The 25376-nt window shown below is 50.6% G+C and overlaps 1 protein-coding gene across 1 annotated transcript; it reads left to right on the forward strand.

Annotated features, from left to right (window-relative positions):
• Positions 1 to 751: 751 nt before the first annotated feature.
• On the forward strand, positions 752 to 24212 carry NPC1L1 (NPC1 like intracellular cholesterol transporter 1). The gene is made up of 19 exons (XM_043873015.1): positions 752 to 884; positions 1855 to 3386; positions 6131 to 6231; positions 6641 to 6813; positions 7045 to 7173; positions 7689 to 7871; positions 8970 to 9084; positions 9217 to 9344; positions 9805 to 9942; positions 10223 to 10312; positions 18343 to 18533; positions 18700 to 18824; positions 19415 to 19541; positions 19710 to 19765; positions 20711 to 20861; positions 21032 to 21263; positions 21406 to 21519; positions 21597 to 21759; positions 23945 to 24212. The coding sequence occupies exons 1-19, from the start codon at positions 831 to 833 to the stop codon at positions 24142 to 24144; spliced, it is 4002 nt and encodes a 1333-aa protein (XP_043728950.1). The 5' UTR covers positions 752 to 830; the 3' UTR covers positions 24145 to 24212.
• The last annotated feature ends 1164 nt before the right edge of the window (positions 24213 to 25376 follow it).

A 25376-nucleotide genomic window follows, 5' to 3' on the forward strand; every position in this document is an offset into this window, starting at 1 on the left:
CCTGGCCCCATGGGGGGCGGGGCTGCTCGCCTGGGTTTCCCAGCAACGCTCAGCCCCCTCCACGGTAGGTGGGGACAGACCCAGGCAACGGACATAAGGGAGGGGGCCAGGGCTGAAGAGCGAGGCTGTGGCTCTCAGCCCTGGGTCTCTGTGCACTGTCAGATGCCAGCGAACTGGGCCGTCCCCTCTACCCGGAGGAGGAAACTATTGTCCCTGCGTCACTCCACCCCTCACTGCCCCCTCTGTTATTGGATTGTTAATATTAATTAACAACAGTTGCTATGGATGACAGTGCAAGGGTGTGCCCCAGCCAGAGCTGGCCTGGACCCAAGAGGGCACTGTGGGGAGGAGGGGTCTAAGGCTTGGGATCTGGGGGCGGGAGGTAGGGGTGGTAGAGTTTCGGAGGGCCGGTGTCCAGACCCACCTGAGTCTGCCTCTTCTCCTGGGCCTGGTAGCTCCTGCAGCCGAGGCTGTGTGGGAAACTCTCGGCAGGTCGCTGGCTGGCCCAGCCCTCTGGCCTTGGTCACTTTGGGAAGTAGGCAAAGGGGAGACCCTGAGAGGCTCATCCGAGAGGGTGGGACCAAAGGTGGGAGGGACAAGTGATCCATCGATCATTAACTAGCTGAGAGCCCTGGGAGGCACAGGGCTCAGCCCCATTGGTCCCCAACCCAGTCAGGTGATGCTGTCCTTGATAGGGAAGCTGCCCTGTAGACCGTCCCCAGTTTCAGTATATGTACGGCTGAAGTGGGCTCTGGCATTGTCAGGAGCTGGCCCTTGGCTGTCCCCAAGGCCTGGCCTCACTTACCCTCTGACCCTTGCCCAGTGCCAGGATGGTGGAGACTGGCCTGAAGGGCTGGTTGCTCTGGGCCCTGCTCCTACACTCGGTGAGTCTCAGTCCCTGTGTCCACTCCAGGTAAGGGCTGCTTGGCAACTGTGAGAGAGGGCCAGGGGTCTGCAGATGGGGGCAATTTCTACATAGATGAGGGATTCCAGGCTCCCCAGAGAAGGTGTGCAGTTCGGGGGTCCTGGGCTGCTCAAGTCTCCAGATCATGGGGTCATATGGATACAAGCATGGGGGATTGGGCAGCTGGTTTGGATGTGACCAAGTTCTTCCCATCCCTGGTCCACTGTGGGTGTCCTGACCTAAGGTGGCTGGTGGGAGGTTAAAGGAAGTCCAGTCCCGGGGTGCTGATGAGGTGGATTCAAGGGGAGAATCACCCACAGAGGATTTGGCATCCAGGGAAGATGTCCGAGGTTCTTGCCTCTCAAGTTTCCTGCTCATTTCCACATCTGAGGAAGTGGGTGAAGGTTTTCAGCCCCCGGCAGATGAAGGCAGGGGAAGCTCTGCTCAGAATCTCCAAGAGGGGCCCAGGCCTCTGGGTGTGGCCCGCAGTTTGGGCATGGTGGTGGCTGACTGCTATGGCAATGATGCCCGAGGCACACAGGGCCTGCATCCACATGGTCCCTGGGAGTCAGCCCCTCGACTGGTCCAGGGGCCACTGTTTCTCAGGAGGACCACACAGGGGTCCAGTGGTCTCCTGGGTGACCCTGTTCTCTCCCAGCTATGTCAGGTCACCTCTTTCTTCAGTGACCCTGTCACTCAGGGTCAACCAGGCCTTCACCCATCCGCTCAGCATCCTTAGACACCACCGAGAGCCCCATGTGCTGCTTGGGCACCCCATCTCCCCCAGTGCTCCCCCAGATCCCCTGACATCCTGGAGCTGCCCAACGTCCACCTCACCCGCCCTGTTTGGCATCATTCCCCATGCCCTCCCTGGCCGCCCACTGCCCCATCAGCTACCCAGAGGTGCTGGCCAGCACTGGGGCCCCTGGTGACACTGCCCTGTTCCACAGGCCCAGAGTGAGGTGTACACACCCATACACCAGCCTGGCTACTGCGCCTTCTACGACGAGTGCGGGAAGAACCCGGAGCTGTCTGGAAGCCTGGCTTCACTGTCCAATGTGTCCTGCCTGGACAACTCGCCTGCTCGCCACATCACAGGTGACCACCTGGCCCTCCTACAAAGCATCTGTCCCCGTCTCTACACCGGCCCCAACACCACCTACGCCTGCTGCTCCTCCAAGCAGCTGGTGGCCCTGGACATGAGCCTGCGGGTCACCAAGGCCCTCCTCACCCGCTGTCCCGCCTGCTCTGACAACTTCGTGAGCCTGCATTGCCACAACACCTGCAGCCCCAACCAGAGCCTCTTCATCAACGTGACCCGAGTGGTCACGCAGGCGGACAACCAGTCCCAGGCCGTGGTGGCCTACGAGGCCTTCTACCAGCGCAGCTTCGCCGAGCAGACCTACAACTCCTGCAGCCGTGTACGCATCCCCGCGGCTGCCGCACTGGCCGTGGGCTCCATGTGTGGTGTCTATGGCTCTGCCCTCTGCAACGCCCAGCGCTGGCTCAATTTCCAGGGGGACACGAGCAATGGCCTGGCACCCCTGGACATCACCTTCCACCTGTGGGAGCCTAGCCAGGCAGAGGGGAGCGTGATACAGCCTCTAAATGATGAGGTCGTGCCCTGCAACCAGTCCCAGGGGGATGGTGCAGCGGCCTGTTCCTGCCAGGACTGTGCCGCCTCCTGCCCTGTGATTGCCCAGCCCCAGGCCCTGGACCCCACCTTCCGCCTGGGCCGGATGGAAGGGAGCCTGGCCCTCATTATCATCCTCTGCTGTCTCTTTGTCTTGCTCACGGCCTTCCTCATGCGGCCCCGCCTGGCCGAGTGGTGCAGGGGCAAGCGCAAGACGCCCAAAGCCAAGGCAAGCATCAGCCTGGCCCACAGGCTCAGCCTCTCCACCCACACCCTCCTCAGCCGCTGGTTCCAGTGCTGGGGCACATGGGTGGCCTCGTGGCCACTGACCATCCTGGCGGTGTCTGTGGTCCTGGTGGGGGTCCTGGCAGGGGGCCTGGCTTTTATAGAACTGACTACGGACCCTGTGGAGCTGTGGTCGGCCCCCAACAGCCTCGCCCGACGTGAGAAGGCATTCCACGACAAGTATTTCGGCCCCTTCTTCCGAACTAGCCAGGTATTCATGACGGCACCTCACCGGCCCAGCTATAGGTATGACTCCCTGCTGCTGGGGCCCAAGAACTTCAGCGGGATCCTGTCCTCGGATCTGCTGCTGGAGGTGCTGGAATTGCAGGAGAGGCTGCGGCATCTGCAGGTGTGGTCGCCAGACGAGCAGCGGAACGTCTCCCTGCGGGACACCTGCTACGCCCCCCTTAACCCACATAACGCCAGTCTGTCCGACTGCTGTGTCAACAGCCTCCTGCAGTACTTCCAGAACAACCGCACTCAGCTGCTGCTCACAGCCAACCAGACACTGTCAGGGCAGACCGCCCAGGTGGACTGGAGGGACCACTTCCTCTACTGCGCCAAGTGAGTCCTCGTGGTACCAGGTCCTGGGGTCAGCGTGGGCCTCCTGGGGCCCAGGCCGGGTACACATCTTGTACCTGGTCGAGGTGCTCTGCATCTCGGTCACACGGACTGTGCTGTGCCGTGTCTCTCCAAGTTCCTTCTTGGGTGCCCCATCCTCAGTGGGGTGCACGCTTGCCGTAGCTGATTCATACTTGACCATCCTGGCCTCCACGTGGTCTTTCTGTAGTGCTCCTGATGTAGCTGGACCCATCCTTGTATGTTCTTGGTTTAAGGGTCACAGAGCAATCCGAAGGCCCTGCTCACTGGTGTGCTTTTAGTTTCCCTTTTTTGCTTCTGTGCTCGGCCTGGGTGCAAGCCAGCAGGGCCATGGGCAGCCCAGAGGTGCGCCAGCCCTGGGCAGGGGCCTGGGCCTGGGCCAGGTGTCCTGCGCAGGCTGCAGCCACACCCCTTCAAGCTGTGTGGGGCTTGGTCCCCGGCTGCGTCCGCTTGGCTGTGGAGCAAACAGGAAGCCAGTGAAGCTTATGGGTCTTGGGACCAAGAGTGGAGGTTTGAGAGCTACCAAACCTGGAGGGGAGCAGGCTGGCCAGCAGCACTGAGTCCCCTGGGGTTGGAGTGGGCAGAGGTCTTCAAATGCTTGGTCTCAGGGTCCCTTCACACTTGACAAAAGACCGAGCACCCCAGAGAGCTGGGGTGTGGGTAGACGTTATATTCACTGACATTTACCACATGAGAAAGTAAAACTGAGAAATGACAAAATATTTAATTAATTCTGCCACAATAACAATAATAGGCCCATTATATGCTGACACAAATAACATTTTTTATTTATTTATATTTTTAAAGGAAATTATTAATTTTTTTTTTTTTTTTTTTGCTGTGCTGGGTCCTTGTTGCAGCACACAGGCTCTTTGTTGTGGTGCTCAAGCTTCTCATTGTGGTGGTTTGTCTTGTGGAGCACAGGCTCAAAGGCACACCGACTTCAGTAGTTGAGGTTCATGGGCTCATTAGTTGTGGTGCATGCATGGGCCCAGCCCTTCTACAGCATGTTGGATCCTCCTGACCCAGGAATCGAACCCATGTCCCTCACACCAGTAGGCAGACTCTTAACCACTGGATCACCAGGGAAGTCCCATAACATATTTTTATGAAAATAATTGTATTTTCCGTACTGAAAATATCAGGAGTGATCACAGTAACATTGTTTTGAGTGAGTGAAGTCGCTCAGTCGTGTCCGACTATTTGTGACCCCATGGACTGAGAGGCTCCTCAGTCCATGGGATTTTCCAGGCAAGAACACTGGAGTGGGTTGCCATTTCCTTCTCCAGGGGGTCTTCCTGACCCAGGGATCGAACCCGGGTCTCCCACATTGTAGGCAGACGCTTTACCGTCTGAGCTACCAGGGAAGCTTTGCATCTTTGCAAATCTCTTTGGGGTCTAGCTTAGCAGAAGATGCTGGATTTTGGCAACTGGTTCTGCATTTGGCCTGTTGGTTGAAGCGCAGCGAGAATGCTTGGCTGCACACCCCCAGAGGAGGGAAATGTGTTGTCAAAGCCTTTCCAGAGAATTGTGGATTTTCTTTACTACTTCATCAAAACTCAGCGAGTGATGTTTTCTTAAGTGTTAGCTGCAATATGAAACTAAAGCCATGTCAGTGAACTGTCTGTATACCACAGACTTGAGATCAAAGAAGGGTGGAAACAGAATGGCATCTTAGTGTTATTATGGAAGTAGTTTTGACTTTGTAGACCTTGAAAGGGTCTCTAGGGCTCTTGAGACCCTGGGTCACCCTGAATACCTCTGGACTAGAGAGTCAGGACTCCCACCCCTCAGGCGAGCCAAGTGTGGGCTGCATCCCAGAGTCTGTGCCTCAGCGCGAGGGCTGGCCCTTGGAACTGGCAGGTCAGGGGAGAAAGCTCTGACTCCGGGTTTCCAGTCCTTTGTTGTTGTTCAATTGCTCAGTCGTGCCTGACTCTTTGAGGTCGGATGGACTGCAGTACGCCAGGCTTCCCTGTCCTTCACTATCTCCCGGAGTTGCTCAGGCTCATATCCATTGAGTTGATGATGCTGTCTAACCATCTCATCCATTCCAGTCCTTGAGTTGCCTTTATTTTGATTTTGGATGCTCACAATAACTCTTGGGTGGCCTGATTATCCCCATTTCAGAGACAGGGAAACTGAGGCTCAGAGGGTCAGCTTCTCAAGGTCAGACAGCAACCGGCACTCCCAGCCAGCTGGTGACTCACAGACGCACTCAAAGTGAGTGCTCCGTCCAGGCACCTGTGACCCGTTTACAGAAAGGCCTCAGTGGAGGACATGGAGACCTGCCCACAGTTACAGGGCTGGGACACTGAATGAGGAAAGAAGAAGTTCCCACCTCAGGGCCTGGAGGGTTCTGGGCTGGTGGGAGCAGAACGCTGAGGGCAGTGTGAAGCCTGCATGTCTCTGTTGGTGGTTAGGACTCAGGGAGGGGCTTGTACCAGAATCCAGCCGCCACTCCAGGGGAGTGTGTGTGATGCTCACCCCCCTGCCAATCTGGAAGGAGATGATGGTGGAGCCAGGAGCATGAGGCCGGCATGAGGGGAGAGAGAACTCGAGGTCCTGCTCAGGGAGCTCCAGTTGACTCTGGATAGGATCAAGAAATATTCTGATCGAGGGTCAGGTGATGACGCTGGGGGTCTGGGGCGAGGCACAGGGGCCATAGTGGTCGGAGTGGAATCAGGAAAAGTCCTTTCCTCTCCCACCAGTGCCCCCCTCACCTACAAAGATGGCACGGCCCTGGCCCTGAGCTGCATGGCTGACTATGGGGCGCCCATCTTCCCCTTCCTCGCCGTGGGGGGCTACAAAGGTAAGCTCTGACCTCCCCAGGAGGCCAGTGAGTGGACATATGGGTCAGGAGTCATGAACAGAAGGGTGGGAGTGGCCATGGGGGCTTCCCGCTGTCTGGGAGTAGCTGGGCCGGTGGGGGGCTCATGGGGACGGCAGGCCTGCCCATCCTGCATCCTTTCTCTGTCACTTACTGCATCTTCCACCAACCCTGCTCAGGTTCTCTGGTTCTGTGCCTGGAACCCCAGGTTTTGCCTTTGACTGAGAGAGGGAAGTGGGATGTATAATTACACAATGACTTGGATGACGAGGGTAGGGGAGGAGAGGCAGGGGTGTGGCTGCAGTTGGGGGAGGGGAAGCAGGGGTGAGGCTGGAGTAGGGGGAGGAAAGCAGAGATGTGGTTGGAGGTAGCCGAGCATTTCTCCTTCCAGGAAAGGACTATTCTGAGGCAGAGGCCCTGATCATGACCTTCTCCCTCAACAATTACGCTCCTGGGGACCCCAAGCTGGCCCAGGCTAAGCTCTGGGAGGGAGCCTTCTTGGAGGAGATGCGAGCCTTTCAGCGTCGGACAGCTGGTGTGTTCCAGGTCACATTCATGGCGGAGGTAGGGGATGCAGGGTCCCTGGCTCTGGGGCAGACAGCTCAGGTGGTTTTGGTGGGGTCCTGCATCCCCATCCTGCCGTCACCCCTCCTGAGTGACCCTGAGCTAACGGGTGCCTGCCCAGGAGGATGGGTGATGCCATAGCTATTCTTGCAGCCATGTCAGAGCTCACAAACACGGTGCCCTCTGGCAGAGCTCTTGCGTCAGTGGGTCTGGTCGGGTCTGTGTCCACAGCGTTCCCTGGAGGATGAGATCAACAGCACCACGGCCGAAGACCTGCCCATCTTTGCTGTTAGCTACCTTGTCATCTTCCTGTATATCTCCCTGGCCCTGGGCAGCTACTCCAGCTGGCGTCGGGTACCGGTGAGAAGTGAGAGGGGAGCTGTGAGGGTGAGCTGGCCCACCATCAGGGTGCCTAGAACCTTCCCAACCTACTTTCTGCTGCTGCTGCTAAGTCACTTCACTCGTGTCCGACTCTGTGCGACCCCACAGACGGTAGCCTACCAGGCTCCTCTGTCCCCGGGATTCTCCAGGCAAGAGTACTTTCTAAAGCACTTCAAAACAGCCAAGTGGACATACCCAGGGTGGCTCCTCCAAGGGGTGATGCTTCTTGAAGTGTTCTGTTTTGAAAGGCCATGTGAGTTTTCACTCTGCTCATGACAACCCTCCCTCGACTTGTGCAAATGCAAAGTTGGTATTTACATTGTGTCATAATGCACGCTCGAGGAAGAAGTGGTCAGGCTCACAGGGCCTGCTCTTGGGAGGACGGCACTGCAGAGTGGCCAAAGTGCAGAAGCTCAGAGCATGCAGCTCTCCTCTAACTGGGGTCGGGGGGGGGCAGCCCTGCAGCCAGGAGGCTGAGCCTGGTCCCATTGCAGGTGGACTCCAAGGCCACGCTGGGCCTGGGCGGGGTGGCCGTGGTGCTGGGAGCAGTCGTGGCCTCTATGGGCTTCTTCTCCTACCTGGGTGTCCCTTCCTCACTGGTGATCCTTCAAGTGGTGCCCTTCCTGGTGCTTGCCGTGGGGGCCGACAACATCTTCATCTTCGTTCTTGAGTACCAGGTAAGACAGCAGGAGTTCTGCACACCCCTAGCTGCCCCTACATGCCCAGGCATGATCCCATGGGTTGGCTGGGTTTATTCAGCCTCTTCCTAAGCACTGATGTGCATGTGTACAATTCCTGTGGAAAACAGTGCTCTGTGTTTATCTTTCACATAAATGCATTCATACCTCACATGTCTCCTGAACTTGCTCTCAGTTAGCCCCACATTGTGTCTGGCAAGAGTGTCACACAGTACATATGTTACTGAGCCCAAGCTCATACTGCTCACTGCATGACAGGCCAATAAATCGAGAGATGAGGTGCTGGAGAAAGGAACAGTGACTTTAACTGAAAAGTCAGCAGGCTGAGAAGATGGTGGACTAGTGTCCCAAAGAACCACCTTACCTGAGTTAGAATTTAGACTTCTTTTATAGTAAAAGGCGAAGTGGTGTGGCTGGTTGTTGCAAACCTTTTGGTGCCAGAATCTTTTGTTCTTGTAGCTGTCAAAGTAGGTCCTAAACCCCTCCAACAAGGCAAATGTTAGATTCTCTTCTGCAACCTTTTAATCTCCATATGAATGGAAAAGTGTTATACCTTTAAAGGTCAGAGCCTTAGCAATGGGCTATCATGTATATTCCAGGCTCTGGGCAACATCCTTTTACAAAAGACCCAGAGACAAGATTAAACACAGGCAACAGAGCACAAAGGTTAGAGGTCCAATATGGAGTCATGTTTGTTCTTCTCTGTTCTACCTGGAGCCACATTTGTATTGTAGTGCTAGGTAGCATTCCATAAAAAGACAAGTAGAGTCTTTAGCCTCTCTTGTTAGTGAACATTTAGGGTTCCAGTGATGAGTCAGAGGAAGGATGCTATGGACATCCCAAAATATAGCATGCGTTTCTCTGGGCCAGAATCTGAGAAGTGGAAGATATGGCAGGGCAGAGTGTCAGCAGGGTCTGCTCCCACTGGGCAAGGTGTGGGCAGTTTCTCGGTCCTGGCTGCATCTCCAGGCAATGCCCATGCCTTGGGGAGTGAGGGCATGTGGTTGCTCCCTGCTGGCCTGTGAGGGACAGAGCCCTTGGTCAGATCTTGACCCTGTCCCTGCTGTCCCCACACAGAGGCTGCCTCGGAGGCCTGGGGAAGAACGGGAGGCCCACATCGGCCGAGCCCTGGGCAGAGTGGCCCCCAGCATGCTTCTCTGCAGCCTCTCTGAGGCCATCTGCTTCTTCTTAGGTGAGCCTGAGCAACCCCTCCCCACCAGGCACTGGGAGTTCTTGGAGGCTGGCAGACTCCTTTCCCTCTCTTCCCATCTGAGCAGGTGCCAGGCCCTGAGATTCACCCTTGGCCCCCCTCCCCATCCCTCAGGAGCCCTGACCCCCATGCCAGCTGTACGGACCTTTGCCCTGACCTCCGGCTTTGCAGTGCTTCTTGACTTCCTGCTACAGATGTCAGCCTTCGTCGCCCTGCTCTCCCTCGACAGCAGGAGGCAAGAGGTAGGGGTGGAGACAAGGCCCAGGGACTCACCCTTGGTTCCCATCTTGGCCGGGGATGGAGTGGCGTCACTTTGCACAGAAGGCTCAGAGCATGCGGACGGAGTGTGGGAACAGCGTGCTGGAATGTTTAGGCCACAAAGTCCCTGATGTCCCATGGAAAATTAACTTTGTTTTGGTCATTTGGGGGAATATGATCAACCCTGCTAAAAGTACTTGAGGTCATGAAATAAAACATAAACGAGAGACTGACAGGGAGGGAGCTATTGTTTCAGTGACGGTGCAAAGTTCAAAGGTATTTTATCAAGGCAGAAAATGAAGATAAAGAAAAGAGCACACTAGCATGTCCCCACCATGCGGTGCTGGCACAGTCCACCCGTGGAAGGTGACTCTCCCACTCCATGGGAGGGAGGTGGTCCCCAGGGTCTGTTTTGGTGCCATTTGAGTGCCCTCCTCTTTCTAGGCCTCCCGGATGGACATCTGCTGTTGCAAGACAGCCCGGAAGCTGCCCCCACCGAGCCAGGATGAGGGGCTCCTGCTCGGATTCTTCCGCAAGTTCTATGTCCCATTCCTGTTCCACTGGCTCACCCGCGTGGTCGTGGTGAGTGGGCGGGAGGGACAGCAGGGGGACCTCATGCCACCCAGGGTTGGGGGGCCTGGCAGTGCCTGGGGTGGGAGGGTCTGCTTAGCCTTGACCCTTGCCCGTGGTCATCGGAGGGGTCTGGAGCTCGCCCAGGTCCAGGGGTTGAAGCTGGGGCGGGGAGGGGGATTGCTGAGATTCAAGTTGGCCCAACTCTAGAATGTTTCCTTCAAGACCCCGTCCAGACCCAGACTGGGGAGATGCTAGGCGGGAGGCCTTCACTTGACGCTTCCCTTCCCAGGTGCTGGTCTTCCTGGCTCTGTTCGGAGCGAGTCTCTATTTCATGTGCTACATCAATGTGGGCCTGGACCAGCAGCTGGCTCTGCCCAAGGTGGGTGCCCTCTCTCCCCTCTCCTCGGTCCCCAAGGCTGTGAGGAAAATCAGCAGCACAGAGCGGATGGGTTGGCCTGAACCAGGGGTGTGGTAGGGGTGGGGGACCATCCATCATGCGGAGTTGGGAAGAGAAGCCACATTCTGCATGGAAACTGCTGGAGTTCGGCTCCAGCCCCAGGCCACCAGAGGGAGACGACCAGGCATCTGAGGGACTGGCCATGGGAGCCGATCGCCTGGGCAGAATGACCAACACCTCAGTGAGTGCCTGCATAGTGCCAGGCACTCTGTGTTCTCAGGCCTGGGCTCTGCAGCAGCAAATGTCCCTGGACTGTCCTTGGAAAGACAGGGAGGGTTGGGGGGCCTGGGGATGAAAAGGCCTCGATGAGCTTGAGGGTTCTAGATGGAGGAGAGGCATGAGGGGTGTCTGAGCATGAGTGGGATTTGCAGAGGAAGGAGGCAAGGGTCACAGCACTGACCAGGGCAGGTTGGGGCACACCAAGGCTCATTCCCTGTGTGCAGGGGTGACTGCAGGTGTGGGGAGGAGAGGCGGTAAGCCCGAGAGCTGGAGGCGCTGCAGGTGAGGGGTGGGGAAAGGTGCTGACCAGGACCAGCAAGCATATGAGGTTGACAGGAATTGTACATCGGAGAGGCCAGGGACCTGAGGTGTGTCTGGACATGCAACCAGAGGTGGGTTGGTGGCTGGGGAAAGCAAGTCTGCATACTTGGGCTCTAGGGGAGAGAGAACATCATGAGGTCTTGGACATCCAGGGCCACTGTAGGGGTGGAGATGGGGGTCTGGGCATGGGCAGGAATCTTGGATCCAGTGGTCTGGTAGCCATCTGCTGGTGGTACTGGTCTTGGAAGCAAGATGAGGTAGGAGGAGAGCAAACAGGCAGGATGGCACCTTCAAACCAGCATAGGCAGCAAGAAAGAAAAGTGAAGTGAAGTCACTCAGTTGTGTCTGACTCTTTGTGACCCCATGGACTGTAGCCTACCAGGCTCCTCCATCTGTGGGATTCTCCAGGCAAGAATACTGGAGTGGGTTGCCATTTCCTTCTCCAGGAGATCTTCCCAACCCAGGGATCAAACCCGGGTCTCCTGTATTGCAGGCAGACGCTTTACCATCTGAGCCACCAGGGAAGCTCATAGGGAGCGAGAAGAGGCTGCAAAGCCAGCAAGGGTCCAGAATGACTCTGCCACTCATGGTGGCCCTGGGGACTGCTCAAACGGCTGAAGAGAAGAGGGTCCCCAGTGACCCCAGAATGGGTATCAATGGCCTGGTAGGCCAAACCAGTGAGAAGGAAGGTGGTACTGGTCTGTAAGACCAGCTGAGGGTTTTTTCGTGGCTGCATTGGCTCTTAGTTGGGGCGTTCGGAACCTTTTAGTCATGGCATGTGAAATCTTTAGTTGTGGCGTGTGGGATCTAGTTCCCTGACCAGAGATCAAACCCAGGCCTAGTGCACTGGGAGCGGGGAGTCTTAGCCACTGGACCACCAGGGAAGTCCCCCAGCTGAGGTTTTGTTAATGCTGTTTGTTTATTTTTCTTTGGGGGAGATTTGTTTCTTATGACTATATAAAGTGTATTTCTTTCAATGTTTTTCTGGTAAAATGTAACATAAAATTTGCCACTTTAACCATTTTTTAAAGTGGCATTAAGGATGTTGTACAACCCTCACATCATCCATCTCCATAGCTCTTTCATCCTGCAAAGCTGAGACTCTCTCCCTATTAAATGGTAACTCCTCATTCCTCCTCCCCCAGTCCCTGGCACCTCCCCCCTCCATCCTCCTTTGTGTCTCTGCATTTGTCTATTCCAGGTCCCTTACATACGTGGAATCATACATTTGTCCTTTTGTGATGGGCTTATTTCATTTAGCATGATGTCCTCATGTTGGTCATGTTGTAACATGTATCAGAACTTCCTTCCTTTTTAAGGCTGAATGATACTCCTGTATATATGGATGCCTATATATCACATTTTGCTTAACCATTTTTCTGTTGATGGATATGGGTTGTTTCCTTTTTTTTGCTATTGTGAAATAATGCTGCTATGCACATGGGTTTGCAAATATCTCTTTGAAACCCTGCTTTCAATTATTTTGGCTATATACCCAGAAGTGGAATTGTTAAATCATATGGCAATTCTATTTTTAATTTTTTGAGGAACCTTCATACTGATTTCTATATAGCTGTACCATTTTACATTCCTACCAACAGTGCACAGGGTTCCAATTTCTCCATGTCCTCACCAACACTTGTTTTCTGGGTTTTGTTTTTTGACAACAGCCATCATAATAGATATGCAGTGGTATCTCATTGTGGTTCATTTGTGTTTCCCTAATGATTAGTGATGTTAAGCATTTACTTATTGGCCATTTGTATATTTCCTTTGGAGAAAAGTCTATTTTTGAATTGGGCTGGATTTTGTTGTTGTTACGTTTAAAGAGTTCTTTAAATATCTTGGATAACTATCCCTTATCAGATATGGGGGATTAATATCTGATTAATTAATATCAGATATCAGATACGTGGTTTGTGAATATTGTCATTTCTGTTGGTTGCTTTTTTACTCTATTGGTAGTATCTTTTGATGCACTTAAGTTTTTAATCTTCATGAAGTCTAATTTGTCTATTTTTTTCTTGTTAACTTGTGCCTTTGGTGTTATACTCAAGATAAATCATTGCTGGGATGTATAATTTTTACGGCTTTGTGAATTTTTCAATTTTCCTTCTGTTAATGATTTCTAACCATGCAGTCATGGTCAAGGAATATACATAATATGACATCTATCTTTTTAAATGCTGAGATTTAATATGTGGCCAAATACCTAGTTTGTCTTGCAGAATGTTCCATGTGTATTTGAGAGGAATATGTACCTTGTTGTTGTTGGGCAGAGTTGCTGTGTAAGCTTGCCGGATTTAGTTGGTTTCCTGTTGTTCAAGTCCTCCATTTCCTTACTTATCTTCTGTCTGGGTGTCCTGCCCACTACTGATAGTGGAGTATTGAACTCATTGTAGAACTTCCTATTTCTCCCTTCAGCTCTGTCAAGTTTCGCTTCATAGATTTGGATGGTCATTCATTAGGTGTGGAACTCTTTATACACACTTACCCTTGCTGTACTGAATCTTTTAATAATATATAATGTTCTTGTTTATCTTTTGTAAACTTTTTTGATTTAAAGCCTACTTTACCTGGTAGTAGGATAGCCTACTATTGCATGGAATATCTTTGCAATCTTTGCAAACTGTCTACTATTTGCATCGAATATCTTTTTCTATACTTTCACTTTCAACCTGTGGGTGTTTCTGGATCTCAACTGACTCTTTTTTTTTTTTTTAAATTTTATTTATTTATTTATTTATTTTTTGGTCATACATTGATATGAATCAGCCATAGATTTACATGTATTCCCCATCCCGATCCCCCCTCCCGCCTCCCTCTCCACCCGATTCCTCTGGGTCTTCCCAGTGCACCAGGCCCGAGCACTTGTCTCATGCATCCCACCTGGGCTGGGGATCTGTTTCACCATAAATAGTATACATGCTGTTCTTTTGAAATATCCCACCCTCACATTCTCCCACAGAGTCCAAAAGTCTGTTCTGTATTTCTGTGTCTCTTTTTCTGTTTTGCATATAGGATTATCATTACCATCTTTCTAAATTCCATATATATGTGTTAGTATGCTGTAATGTTCTTTATCTTTCTGGCTTACTTCACTCTGTATAAGGGGCTCCAGTTTCATCCATCTCATTAGAACTGGTTCAAATGAATTCTTTTTAACGGCTGAGTAATATTCCATGGTGTATATGTACCACAGCTTCCTTATCCACTCATCTGCTGATGGGCATCTAGGTTGCTTCCATGTCCTGGCTATTATAAACAGTGCTGCGATGAACATTGGGGTGCACGTGTCTCTTTCAGATCTGGTTTCCTCAGTGTGTATGCCCAGAAGTGGGATTGCTGGGTCATATGGCAGTTCTATTTCCAGTTGTTTAAGAAATCTCCACACTGTTTTCCATAGCGGCTGTACTAGTTTGCATTCCCACCAACAGTGTAAGAGGGTTCCCTTTTCTCCACACCCTCTCCAGCATTTATTGCTTGTAGACTTTTGGATAGCAGCCATCCTGACTGGCGTGTAATGGTACCTCATTGTGGTTTTGATTTGCATTTCTCTAATAATGAGTGATGTTGAGCATCTTTTCATGTGTTTGTTAGCCATCTGTATGTCTTCTTTGGAGAAATGTCTGTTTAGTTCTTTGGCCCATTTTTTGATTGGGTCATTTATTTTTCTGGAATTGAGCTGCAGGAGTTGCTTGTATATTTTTGAGATTAATCCTTTGTCTGTTTCTTCATTTGCTATTATTTTCTCCCAATCTGAGGGCTGTCTTTTCACCTTACTTATAGTTTCCTTTGTAGTGCAAAAGCTTTTAAGTTTCATTAGGTCCCATTTGTTTAGTTTTGCTTTTATTTCCAATATTCTGGGAGGTGGGTCATAGAGGATCTTGCTGTGATTTATGTCTGAGAGTGTTTTGCCTATGTTCTCCTCTAGGAGTTTTATAGTTTCTGGTCTTACATTTAGATCTTTAATCCATTTTAAGTTTATTTTTGTGTATGGTGTTAGAAAGTGTTCTAGTTTCATTCTTTTACAAGTGGTTGACCAGTTATCCCAGCACCACTTGTTAAAGAGGTTGTCTTTTTTCCATTGTATATCCTTGCCTCCTTTGTCAAAGATAAGATGTCCATAGGTCCGTGGATTTATCTCTGGGCTTTCTATTCTGTTCCATTGATCTATATTTCTGTCTTTGTGCCAGTACCATACTGTCTTGATGACTGTGGCTTTGTAGTAGAGTCTGAAGTCAGGCAGGTTGATTCCTCCAGTTCCATTCTTCTTTCTCAAGATTACTTTGGCTATTCGAGGTTTTTTGTATTTCCATACAAATCGTGAAATTCTTTGGTCTAGTTCTGTGAAAAATACCGTTGGTAGCTTGATAGGGATTGCATTGAATCTATAGACTGCTTTGGGTAGAATAGCCATTTTGACAATATTGATTCTTCCAATCCATGAACACGGTATGTTTCTCCATCTGTTTGTGTCCTCTTTGATTTCTTTCATCAGTGTTTTATAGTTTTCTATGTATAGGTCTTTTGTTTCTTTAGGTAGATATACTCCTAAGTATTTTATTCTTTTTGTTGCAATGGTGAATGGTATTGTTTCCTTAATTTCTCTTTCTGTTTTTTCATTGTTAGTATATAGGAATGCAAGGGATTTCTGTGTGTTAATTTTATATCCTGCAACTTTACTATATTCATTGATTAGCTCTAGTAATTTTCTGGTAGAGTCTTTAGGGTTTTCTATCTAGAGGATCATGTCATCTGCAAACAGTGAGAGTTTCACTTCTTCTTTTCCTATCTGGATTCCTTTTACTTCTTTTTCTGCTCTGATTGCTGTGGCCAAAACTTCCAACACTATGTTGAATAGTAGTGGTGAGAGTGGGCACCCTTGTCTTGTTCCTGATTTCAGGGGAAATGCTTTCAATTTTTCACCATTGAGGGTGATGCTTGCTGTGGGTTTGTCATATATAGCTTTTATTATGTTCTCAACTGACTCTTATAGACCTTTTGTTGGATCCTATTTCTCTAACCCATTCTGTCAACTTCTGACTTCTTATTGGACAGAGTAGTCTTTTTACGTGTAAAGTAATTACTGATGAGGAGAGACTTGTTACTGTGCTATTTGTTTTCTATGTACTTTATAGCTTTTTTGTTTCTCATTTCCTGCATTGCCACCTTCTTTTGTGTTTAGTTGATAGTGAAATGTTTAAATTCTCTTTTCATTTCCTTTTGCGTATGTTATATGACTATTTCCTTTGTGGTTACCAGGGAAATTACATTAAATATTCTACAATGTTTTGAATTTATCCTAGGTTAACATGGATTGCATACAAAAAATATGTTCCTATACTGCTCCTTTCCATTTCCTTTCAGTTATTACTATCATAAACTTACCTCTTTATACACTGTGTATTCAAAAACATAGAATAATACTTTTTTATGTATTAATCTCTTAAGATATGTAGAAATTTAAAAATGGAATTATAAACCAAAGTTATAATAAAACTAGCTTTTATAATTTCCCATGTATTTACTTTTACCAGTGATCTTTATTTAATTACATGGCTTTGAGTTATACTTTCACTTAATTTCACTTCAACTTGAAGGACTCACTTTATAGCTTCTTGCAGGACAGGTCTTGTGGCAACAGACTTCTTCTGTAGTTATTCATATGGGAATGCTTTAATTTTTTTCCCTCATTTTTTTCCCCCTCATTTTTGAAGGACAGTTTTGTCAAAAATAGGACTCCTGGTTGAGAGTTTTTTTCCACTTAAGTACTTTAAATATACAAATCTACTGCCTTCTGGCCTCCAAGTTTTCTGATAGGAACTATGCTTATAATCTTTATATATAATAAGCCTCTTCTTTCTTGTTGCTGGGTCTTCATTGTGGTGCACAGGCTTATTTGCCCCAAGGCATGTGGAATCTTAGTTCCCTGACCAGGGGCTGAGCCTGTGTCCCCTGCATTGTAAGGCAGATTCTTAACCATTGGATCACCAGGGAAGTCCCTCCGTTCTTTTCGTACACTGTTTTCTTGACTGTGTCCAGAAAACAATATTATTTTGGCTCTTTGAACATCTCTAAGATAGTCATTTTAAAGTCTCTATCTAATATATCCATTATCTGGTCTTTCTCAAGGATAGTGTTGATTAATTTTTGTCCCCAGGTATAGGCCATCTCTTTCTGAGTCATTGCATGCTTTATGATTTTGTTGTTGTTTTTGAAAAATGGACATTTGAGTCTGCAATAACTCCAGAAATCAGATTCTCTCCCTTCCCCAGAATTTTCTAATTTATTCATTTATTTAAAAAATTTAATTGTTGTGGATGTCTCTGTCCTCAAGATCAGCTTGAGATGTAAAGTCTTTATAGATCTTTTCCAAGTCTCTGCTTTTCCTTGAGCATGTGCAGTGAATACTTTCCCCTGTATTTGTGGTTGCTTTTGAGTGTCATGTTTCTTAAATGTCTGGCTCTCAAAAGGAGAAAAAGGTAAATATGAAGAGGGAAGACAAATTTAGCATTTGCCCTTTAAATATCTTGGCAGCCACTTCAGTTTGAGGTGAAGGTTCTAATGGGACCTGACTTTGTGTCTGCTCTACTGAGATTAGAAGCAGCAATGAGTGATGAGAACACAGATCCTTGATACTTAAGAGGTGGGCCTGCAAGCTGTGTGCAGACTGTTCCTGGAATGCATTCATGGCTGCCTGCCGCAGGTCAGGGAGGATAAACGATGACTAGCTTGTACCGTGCTAAGAGCTGAAGTAGATCAAATTAACCACAATCTACCATCCAGGCCTTTCTCTGAAAGTTTGAAGCCCTCAATAGACCCCAGAGTACCAAAATAGTTACATCAGGCAGATTCTGCCAGTGCAGTTATTGTCTAGATGGGGAGGTGGAATCCTGGAACTTCCTACTCCACCATCATTCCTGATGTCACTTTGAAGTTTATGCTGCAGGAGAAGGGAATGAGCCATGAAGATGCTTGGCATACAGCCTTGAGGGTGTGCACGAGGGTGTATATATGTGTGTCTCCATGTGGGCTGTGGTCACAGGCTAACTTGCTAGACTGCGGCTGTGCCAAAAGGGGATGATAGGAAGGGGTAAAATTATGTGTATGTGTTTGTATGTGTGTGTCAGACAGCGTGTTCATGCAGGGGGATGATGCCCTGTGCTTATACCTCTGTGAGTGTGTTCTGTGTAGGTACCTGTGATCATACCTAGACAGGTGTACCTTGGAGTGTGTGTGTGCCTCTGTGGGCATACTTTGACCATGTACCTCTGTAGTGGAACTGTACATGTGAGTCTGTGAGCCTGTACCTCTGCGTGTATCGCTGTGTGTGTATCTGTTGAGCTGGAGGTGCTGGAGCTCCTGGAGGTGCGTCTGGCCATGGCCTCACTGACTGTCTTCCATTGCAGGACTCATATCTGATCGACTATTTCCTCTTTATGAACCGCTACTTTGAGGTGGGGGCCCCGGTCTATTTTGTCACCACTGGGGGCTACAACTTCTCCACTGAGGAAGGAATGAATGCTATCTGTTCCAGTGCAGGCTGCAACAACTTCTCCTTAACCCAGAAGATCCAGTACGCCACCGACTTCCCTGATGTGTGAGTGTCCCAGCCCACCTCTGTATGTTTCTCTCCCTCCTGCCCTGCTGCCCACCTGCTGCCAGGCACCTGAGGGGAGCCGGCGTGGAGGCTGGACTGTAGGAAGGACCCACCACAGCCTGCCTATCCGGTCCTGTCCCCTGACTTCCTCTCCCTTGGCATTCAGGTCTTATCTGGCCATCCCCGCCTCCTCCTGGGTGGACGACTTCATTGACTGGCTGACTTCATCTTCCTGCTGCCGCCTTTATATCTCTGGTCCCAATAAAGATGAGTTCTGCCCCTCGACTGTCAGTGAGTATGGGGCCTCTGGGAGTTCAGGGCCCATCATAGCTTGGGGAAATTGAGACTAGAGAAAGGACAGGACCAGTGGAGGATGTCTTAACCCTTCCTGCCCTCCTACAGGGTCAGTTTGGGGCAGGGGGCCCTGTCTAGGAGTGCAGGTGGGGGTCCTACACCTAGATAGGTAGAAGTCCAGCTGGCTTGCCGGGCAGTTGCACCCTCCTGGTCCTGCTGAGTTGTACCCATGCCCCCTGAGCAGGCTGATGCTCAAGTGCCATGGGAGTGGAGTGAGAGTTGAGGTTGGTGCAGGATCCTGCCTCAGCAGCTGCGCTTGGAGGTGGAGTGGGGAGGCCCCGTGGAGGCTGTTTCTCTGCCCTGAACTTTGCTTCCCCCCTGCTTGAAGGTACCAGCAGTTTGCATATATGAGAGGAGCACTCCTCCCATCTGTAGAGGCATCACATATCCCCCCAGAGTAACCAGGCTTGTTACAGCAGTGGGAGTGTGTGGGGATCCTGATGGCAAACGAGCACAAGGCAGGGCAGGGCAGGGTCTGCCTGGCCTTGGGGGGTGCTGCTGCCTAGAGCCCCCCACTCTCTTTGTAGACTCCCTGGCCTGCTTGAAGACCTGTGTGAGCCCCACAGCGGGCTCTGCTCGGCCATCAGTGGAGCAGTTCCACAAATATCTTCCCTGGTTTCTGAGTGACGAGCCCAACATCAAATGTCCCAAAGGGTAGGCGGTGGGCGGTGGTGGTGGGGGCACGAGGAGGACAGCTGTGTGGGCGCCCAGGGTGCGGTCACAGCGGGCAGGGGGCAGTGCGGGGTCTCTGGGGGTAGCCATAGGCCAAGCTCACGGAGGGGACAGGTCCTTGGCTAACCTGTTCTGGTCCTCCTCCTGCAGGGGCCTGGCAGCATACAGCACCTCAGTGAATGTGAGCTCAGATGGCCAGATTTTAGGTAAGCCTGGCCTCGACTGGAGGGGAAGACCAGAGTCAGCTGCGCCGGGGGCGCCATGAGTCCCAGGAGACAGATTCTCCATCTTGAACCTTCCCTCCTTCTTCCTTCCTGGGGGATTTCTCACTGCCCTGGTCCTGTCCTCAGAAGTCATGTCACCCAGTTCCACGTCCTCGGACTCCAGCCCATGTCTGCCTACTTCCTTCTCCCCATCCCCTAAATTCATAGTCAGTGTGGCATTCATGGAATTCTCAGGGGCTGATGCTGCACTTGGGAGCCACCTATTTCCTCTTCTCTCAGGCACAAGTCACCCTCAGATGTGGGCAGTGGGCAGCTGGTTCAATGAATGACTATTCTACTTACCCAGGGGGTCCCCCAACCCACAGCTCTGTTAAGTCAACTGTTGCATTTTTTTGGTCTCCCTTTCTGGCCCTTTCTTCTAGGAAAATGTGCATTAGAAAAATAATGAAATTAATGTTAAGAATCCAATGCATGTTTTGAAACCGTACAGAGCAGTGTTTGGATTCATCCAGGAGATCTCTCTTTTTTTAAAAAAAAAAAAAAACTATTTATTTATTTGGCTGCATTGAGTCTTGGTTATGACATGCAGCCTGTCATAACTAATTTCCCAATCTAGTTCCCCAGTTAGGAATCGAACCCAGGCCCCCTGCATTGGGAGCTTGGAGTCTTAGCCACTGGACCACCAGTGAAGTCCCTCAGGACATCTCTTTAAGTTCCATCCATCAGAGGCAGGGCCAGGACTTGAGTCTGGCACAGCAGTAGGACCAGCTCCAGAGCTTGCAGAGCTGGGGGAAAACCAAAAATGCAGGGCCCTTTGCTCAACATGTATTAAGAGTTCCCAAATGGTGGCAGCAGAGCCCTGAACTCACCTGGGCACTGCCTCCTGGGGGTTCTGAGGGCATCTGACACAGGCTCTGGCTTTCACAGCCTCTCGGTTCATGGCCTACAACAAGCCGCTGAAGAACTCACAGGATTTCACGGAGGCTCTGCGGGCAACTCGGGCGCTGGCAGCCAACATCACCGCCGACCTGCGGAAGGTGCCAGGCACCGGCCCAGATTTCGAGGTCTTCCCTTACTCGTGAGTTCATGTGCTCCAGAGGCGGGTGGGTGAGGGTGCTGGGTTGGCGAGAGTGGCCGCAAGGTGGGGCTGGGCTCCAGCAGGAAGGCTTCAGCTGCACTGGGCCCAGAGTTCATCCCGAAGTGGGCATGGGAGGCCGCGGAGTGGTGACTGTGCTCTGTGCCCCACAGGGTCACCAACGTGTTCTATGAGCAGTACCTGACCATAGTCCCCGAGGGGCTCTTTATGCTCACCATCTGCCTGGTGCCCACCTTTGTCGTCTGCTGCTTCTTGCTGGGCATGGACGTCCGCTCTGGTCTCCTCAACCTCTTCTCCATCATCATGATCCTGGTGGACACTGTGGGCTTCATGACGCTCTGGGACATCAGCTACAACGCTGTGTCCCTCATCAACCTGGTCACGGTAACCCGCCAGAGGGAGTGTCGGGGCTCTAGTGCAGGGAATGAGGCTCCAGTTCTTTCTAGAGTCTAGGTGCTCCCTGCTGGCCTGGGTGGAGACCCCTGCCCCTGCCCTTGGGTGGCTGAAGCCCCCTTCATTCCCTCAGGCGGTGGGCATCTCTGTGGAGTTCGTGTCCCACATCACCCGCTCCTTTGCCATCAGTACCAAGCCCACACGGCTGGAGAGGGCTAAGGAGGCCACCGTCTCCATGGGCAGTGCGGTGAGTGGATGGACTGCCTTGCATGGTCCTTGGTCAGCCACCCCCTGCCCAGTCTGACGCCTGCTTGTGACCCCCAGGTGTTTGCAGGAGTGGCCATGACCAACCTGCCTGGCATCCTCGTCCTGGGCCTGGCCAAGGCGCAGCTCATCCAGATCTTCTTCTTCCGTCTCAACCTCCTCATCACCGTGCTGGGCCTGCTGCATGGCCTGGTCTTCCTGCCTGTCATCCTCAGCTACCTGGGTGAGTGCCAGGCCCCTCCTGCAAGACTCCAAGCCACAGGCAAAATGCTAGGAACACTCACAGCTCCCCCTCACCTGGGACAGGCACTGACCCAAATTGTGGGCACACAGTTCCTCCTGGTTTGGAAGCTACAGTTTTTCACTTAGCATGTGAAAACATCTTTTTTGGGTCAGATGTGTGTTTCAAACATGTTCAGTGGCCATTTGAACTTTTGATCATGACTTTGAGCAAAAAATATATTTTCACATTGAGAGGTGGTGTGTACAGGTATGGACATGGACATGCAGAGTAGAACAGGCCTTTCACAAAATAACACTGCCTAAGAAGCCTCAGGTATTTTCTGTTCTATTCTATCATTGATTTTTAAAAAAATTCTAGTGTTATCTGAGAAATTGATTTCATGACTCATTCATGGGTGACAACTTGCAGTTGAAAAACATTTCCTTTTGTATGGATCGGCCACAGTCCATTTAGCCAGCTTCCAGTTGCTGGACATTAGACTGTTTCTGGCATCACCGACTTGATGGACAGGACTTTGAGCAAGCTCCGGGAGTTGGTGACAGACACGGAAGCCTGGTGTGCTGCAGTCCATGGGGTTGCAAAGAGTTGGACACGACTGAGCGACTGAACTAGAACTAGAACTGGACTATCTCTGACTTTGCATGTTATTGCCAGTGCTGCGATGACTATCCTTATGGCTGAATCTTTGACCTCACTCTCCAATATATGCTAGAGAAAGTTCAGTCCATGAATACTGATTGTTCATTCCAACTGTTAACACCCTCCAAGAAGTTTTACCATTTAAACTCCTACTAGCAACATGTACATTTCTGTTTCCTCACTGTAGAGCATTCAGTTCAGTTTAGTTGCTCAGTCGTGTCTGATTCTTTGCGACCCCATGGACTGCAGCATGCCAGGCTTCCTGTCCATCACCAACTCCCGGAGCTTACTGTAGGGCATAGTTATTCTTTTTTAAATAATTATTTATTTATTGTCTGCTCTGGGTCTTTGTTGCTGTGGGCTTTCTCTAGTTGCAGCGAGCAGGGTTACTCTCTAGTTGTGGTGTGTAGGCTTCTCTTTGTGGTGGCTTCTCTTGTTGCGGAGCACATGGGCTTCAGCGGTTGTGGTGCATGAGCTTAGTTACCCCAAGACATGTGGGATCTTAGTTCCTGGACCAGGGGTCAAACCTGTGTCCCCAGCATTAGCAGGCTGACTCCCAACCAGTGGACCACTAGAAAAATCCCTATTGAGCCCAGTTATTTTACACACCCCATCGCTCCACAGAGATTTAAACGGGGCCCCTGGATGAAGCGTTCCCCCATGGGGTGGGCAAGCTGAGAGCAGTTTTATTTTGCACTGTTCCCTGACACCAGGAATAATAATAATGGTAATTTTAGATGGAACATTTATATTAATAGAAGGATGTGTTTGTGTGCTAATAAATATATATTAATCCTCTTATAATCCCTGGAGGTAGGTGATGTTTTCATCCCCATTTCACAGATGAGGAACCTGAGACCCCTCCACCCCAGTAATAGAGCTGGTCACATGCAGTGTATTTGGAGGCCACACAGCACCAGAGCCCCTATGCAAGGCATCCCAGTCTTGTAGAAACTTCCCGACCCCCTTTGGAAGAGGAGAGTGTAGTTGTTGGGGACCTCCCCAGAGGCTGCTTGGCTGGGGAGCCACAGGTCCCACAGGTCATGGCCACCCCTTGGAGATTCTGAGTGGCCCGCCCCCTGCAGAGTGGCTGGGATCCTGACAGAGAGGCGAGTGGGAGGCGCAGAGTTCACGGGTTCCCTCTCTGACCTGAGTCTGATGACAGTGAGGAATGGCTTCTCTCAGCAAGGAATGTTTGCATAGCGTGTCCAAGGAAGAGAGGAGGGGGAGGAGTCACTGGCTATGGGCAGCCTGGGGCTTCCCCTGCTAGACCCCTGGATGGCAGGGGCCTGTACTGGGAGACAGGGGGCACCAGGGGCTGGGCGCAGGTGGCAACTGATGGTTACCAGCTTTTGGGGGGTATGGCCAAGTGAGGACTGGGGTGAAGGGCAGTGATGGAGGTGGGGGGCTTAGGATTTAGCTCTCCCCCTCTGGAACTTTCATTTGAGGCTCCAACACATGCCTGCATCCTGCACCCAGCACGCCGCCTCCCTGACCGTGTTGCTCTGGGTCTGTCCCTCTGCAGGGCCCGATGTCAACCCAGCTCTGGTGCAGCAGCAGAAGCAGGAGGAGGAGGCAGCTGCAGCCAAGGAGACCTCTTGCTCAAAACACTCCGCCCCGATGAGCACTGATGACGGTGTCTACGTCAACTACAGCTTTGAACATCCTGCCAAGAGTGCAGGAGGCCTCTCGAGCTCTCCATCAGAGAACAGGCAGAAGTTCTGATGGGGCCAGAGCCCCTGTCCAAGCTCAATCGGCCATGACCTGAGGGGCCACGAAAGCTCCTCCTGAGGGTCCTTTGACCTATCCTTCCCCCAGGCCCTCAGAGAGGATGTCTCCACAGGACCGCCCACCATTGGTCACCCTCTGGCCACCAGATCTCACCCATAAAGACACCAATTGTGATGGAGGTGGTGTGACCTGGTCCAAATCCATCTCTTAAATTTGACATGTGTCCTCCTCATGCAAGTTTTAAAACTGTAGTTCCATATATGTGAACAACATATATGTTCACATTTAAAATTTTCCTTAATCGATGCCATACGTGACCTAACCTTTTGCAATGAGGTTTTTTTTTTTATGCAGCATGCATTTTTTTGATTTATTCATGTCGATACATGGAGATCTAGTCCAATCATTTTAACTGCGATGCAGCTTTCCATTGTGTGAATGAACAGATGTTTTTTATCCATTCCCCTGCTAGTGGGCAATCACATTGTCCTCAATTATTTTTCTGCTATAAGTCCACAGTCACTTATGTGTAATTTTAGAACCCCCAGAACTCTGAAAACCTAGTGCATTTGTCTTTTCCTTTTGTAAGTTTGGGACAAACTCATTTCCTAGCAAAGACTGATCAGACACGATGTATCTATTTATACTCTTTATAAATAGGCTTCCCTGGTGGCTCAGACGGTAAAGAATTTGCCTGCAATGCAGGAGATTCAGGTTCTATCCTTGGGATGGGAAGATTCCCTGGAGAAGGAAATGGCAACCTGCTCCAGTATTCCTGCCTGGAGAATTCCACGGACAGAGGAGCCTGGTGGGCTATAGTCCATGGGGTTGCAAAGAGTCAGACACAACTGAGCGACTAACACTTCTTTTTTTTTTTTTAAATAGGATACTTACACTCTTCAACCAACTTGATGTGAATAGTCATATATTTCAGCACATTAACAAGTTTGATTTCATGTTGCTACCCCAGATACTGATGAGGTCTAATATCTAATGTACTGTAAGCATCAAATTACATTTCTGAAAAAATGTTCTAAATTCTGAAATTCAGCTCACATATGGGACTTCAGGTATGGAACCATGGACCTGTGTGATGAGCAGGTGTTTACACGTCTCCTGTCTGTGTGTGGGGAGCTACCATCGCTGTAGCACTGAAGGGATACAGACTAGTGCCTTCCAGGGCGTCTGCCCTATGCACACCTCCACCCCATAAGGGTGCCTCTTTC

The sequence above is a fragment of the Cervus elaphus genome, chromosome 18 (genome assembly GCF_910594005.1).
Source record: "Cervus elaphus chromosome 18, mCerEla1.1, whole genome shotgun sequence".
NCBI classification, from domain to species: Eukaryota; Metazoa; Chordata; class Mammalia; order Artiodactyla; family Cervidae; genus Cervus; species Cervus elaphus.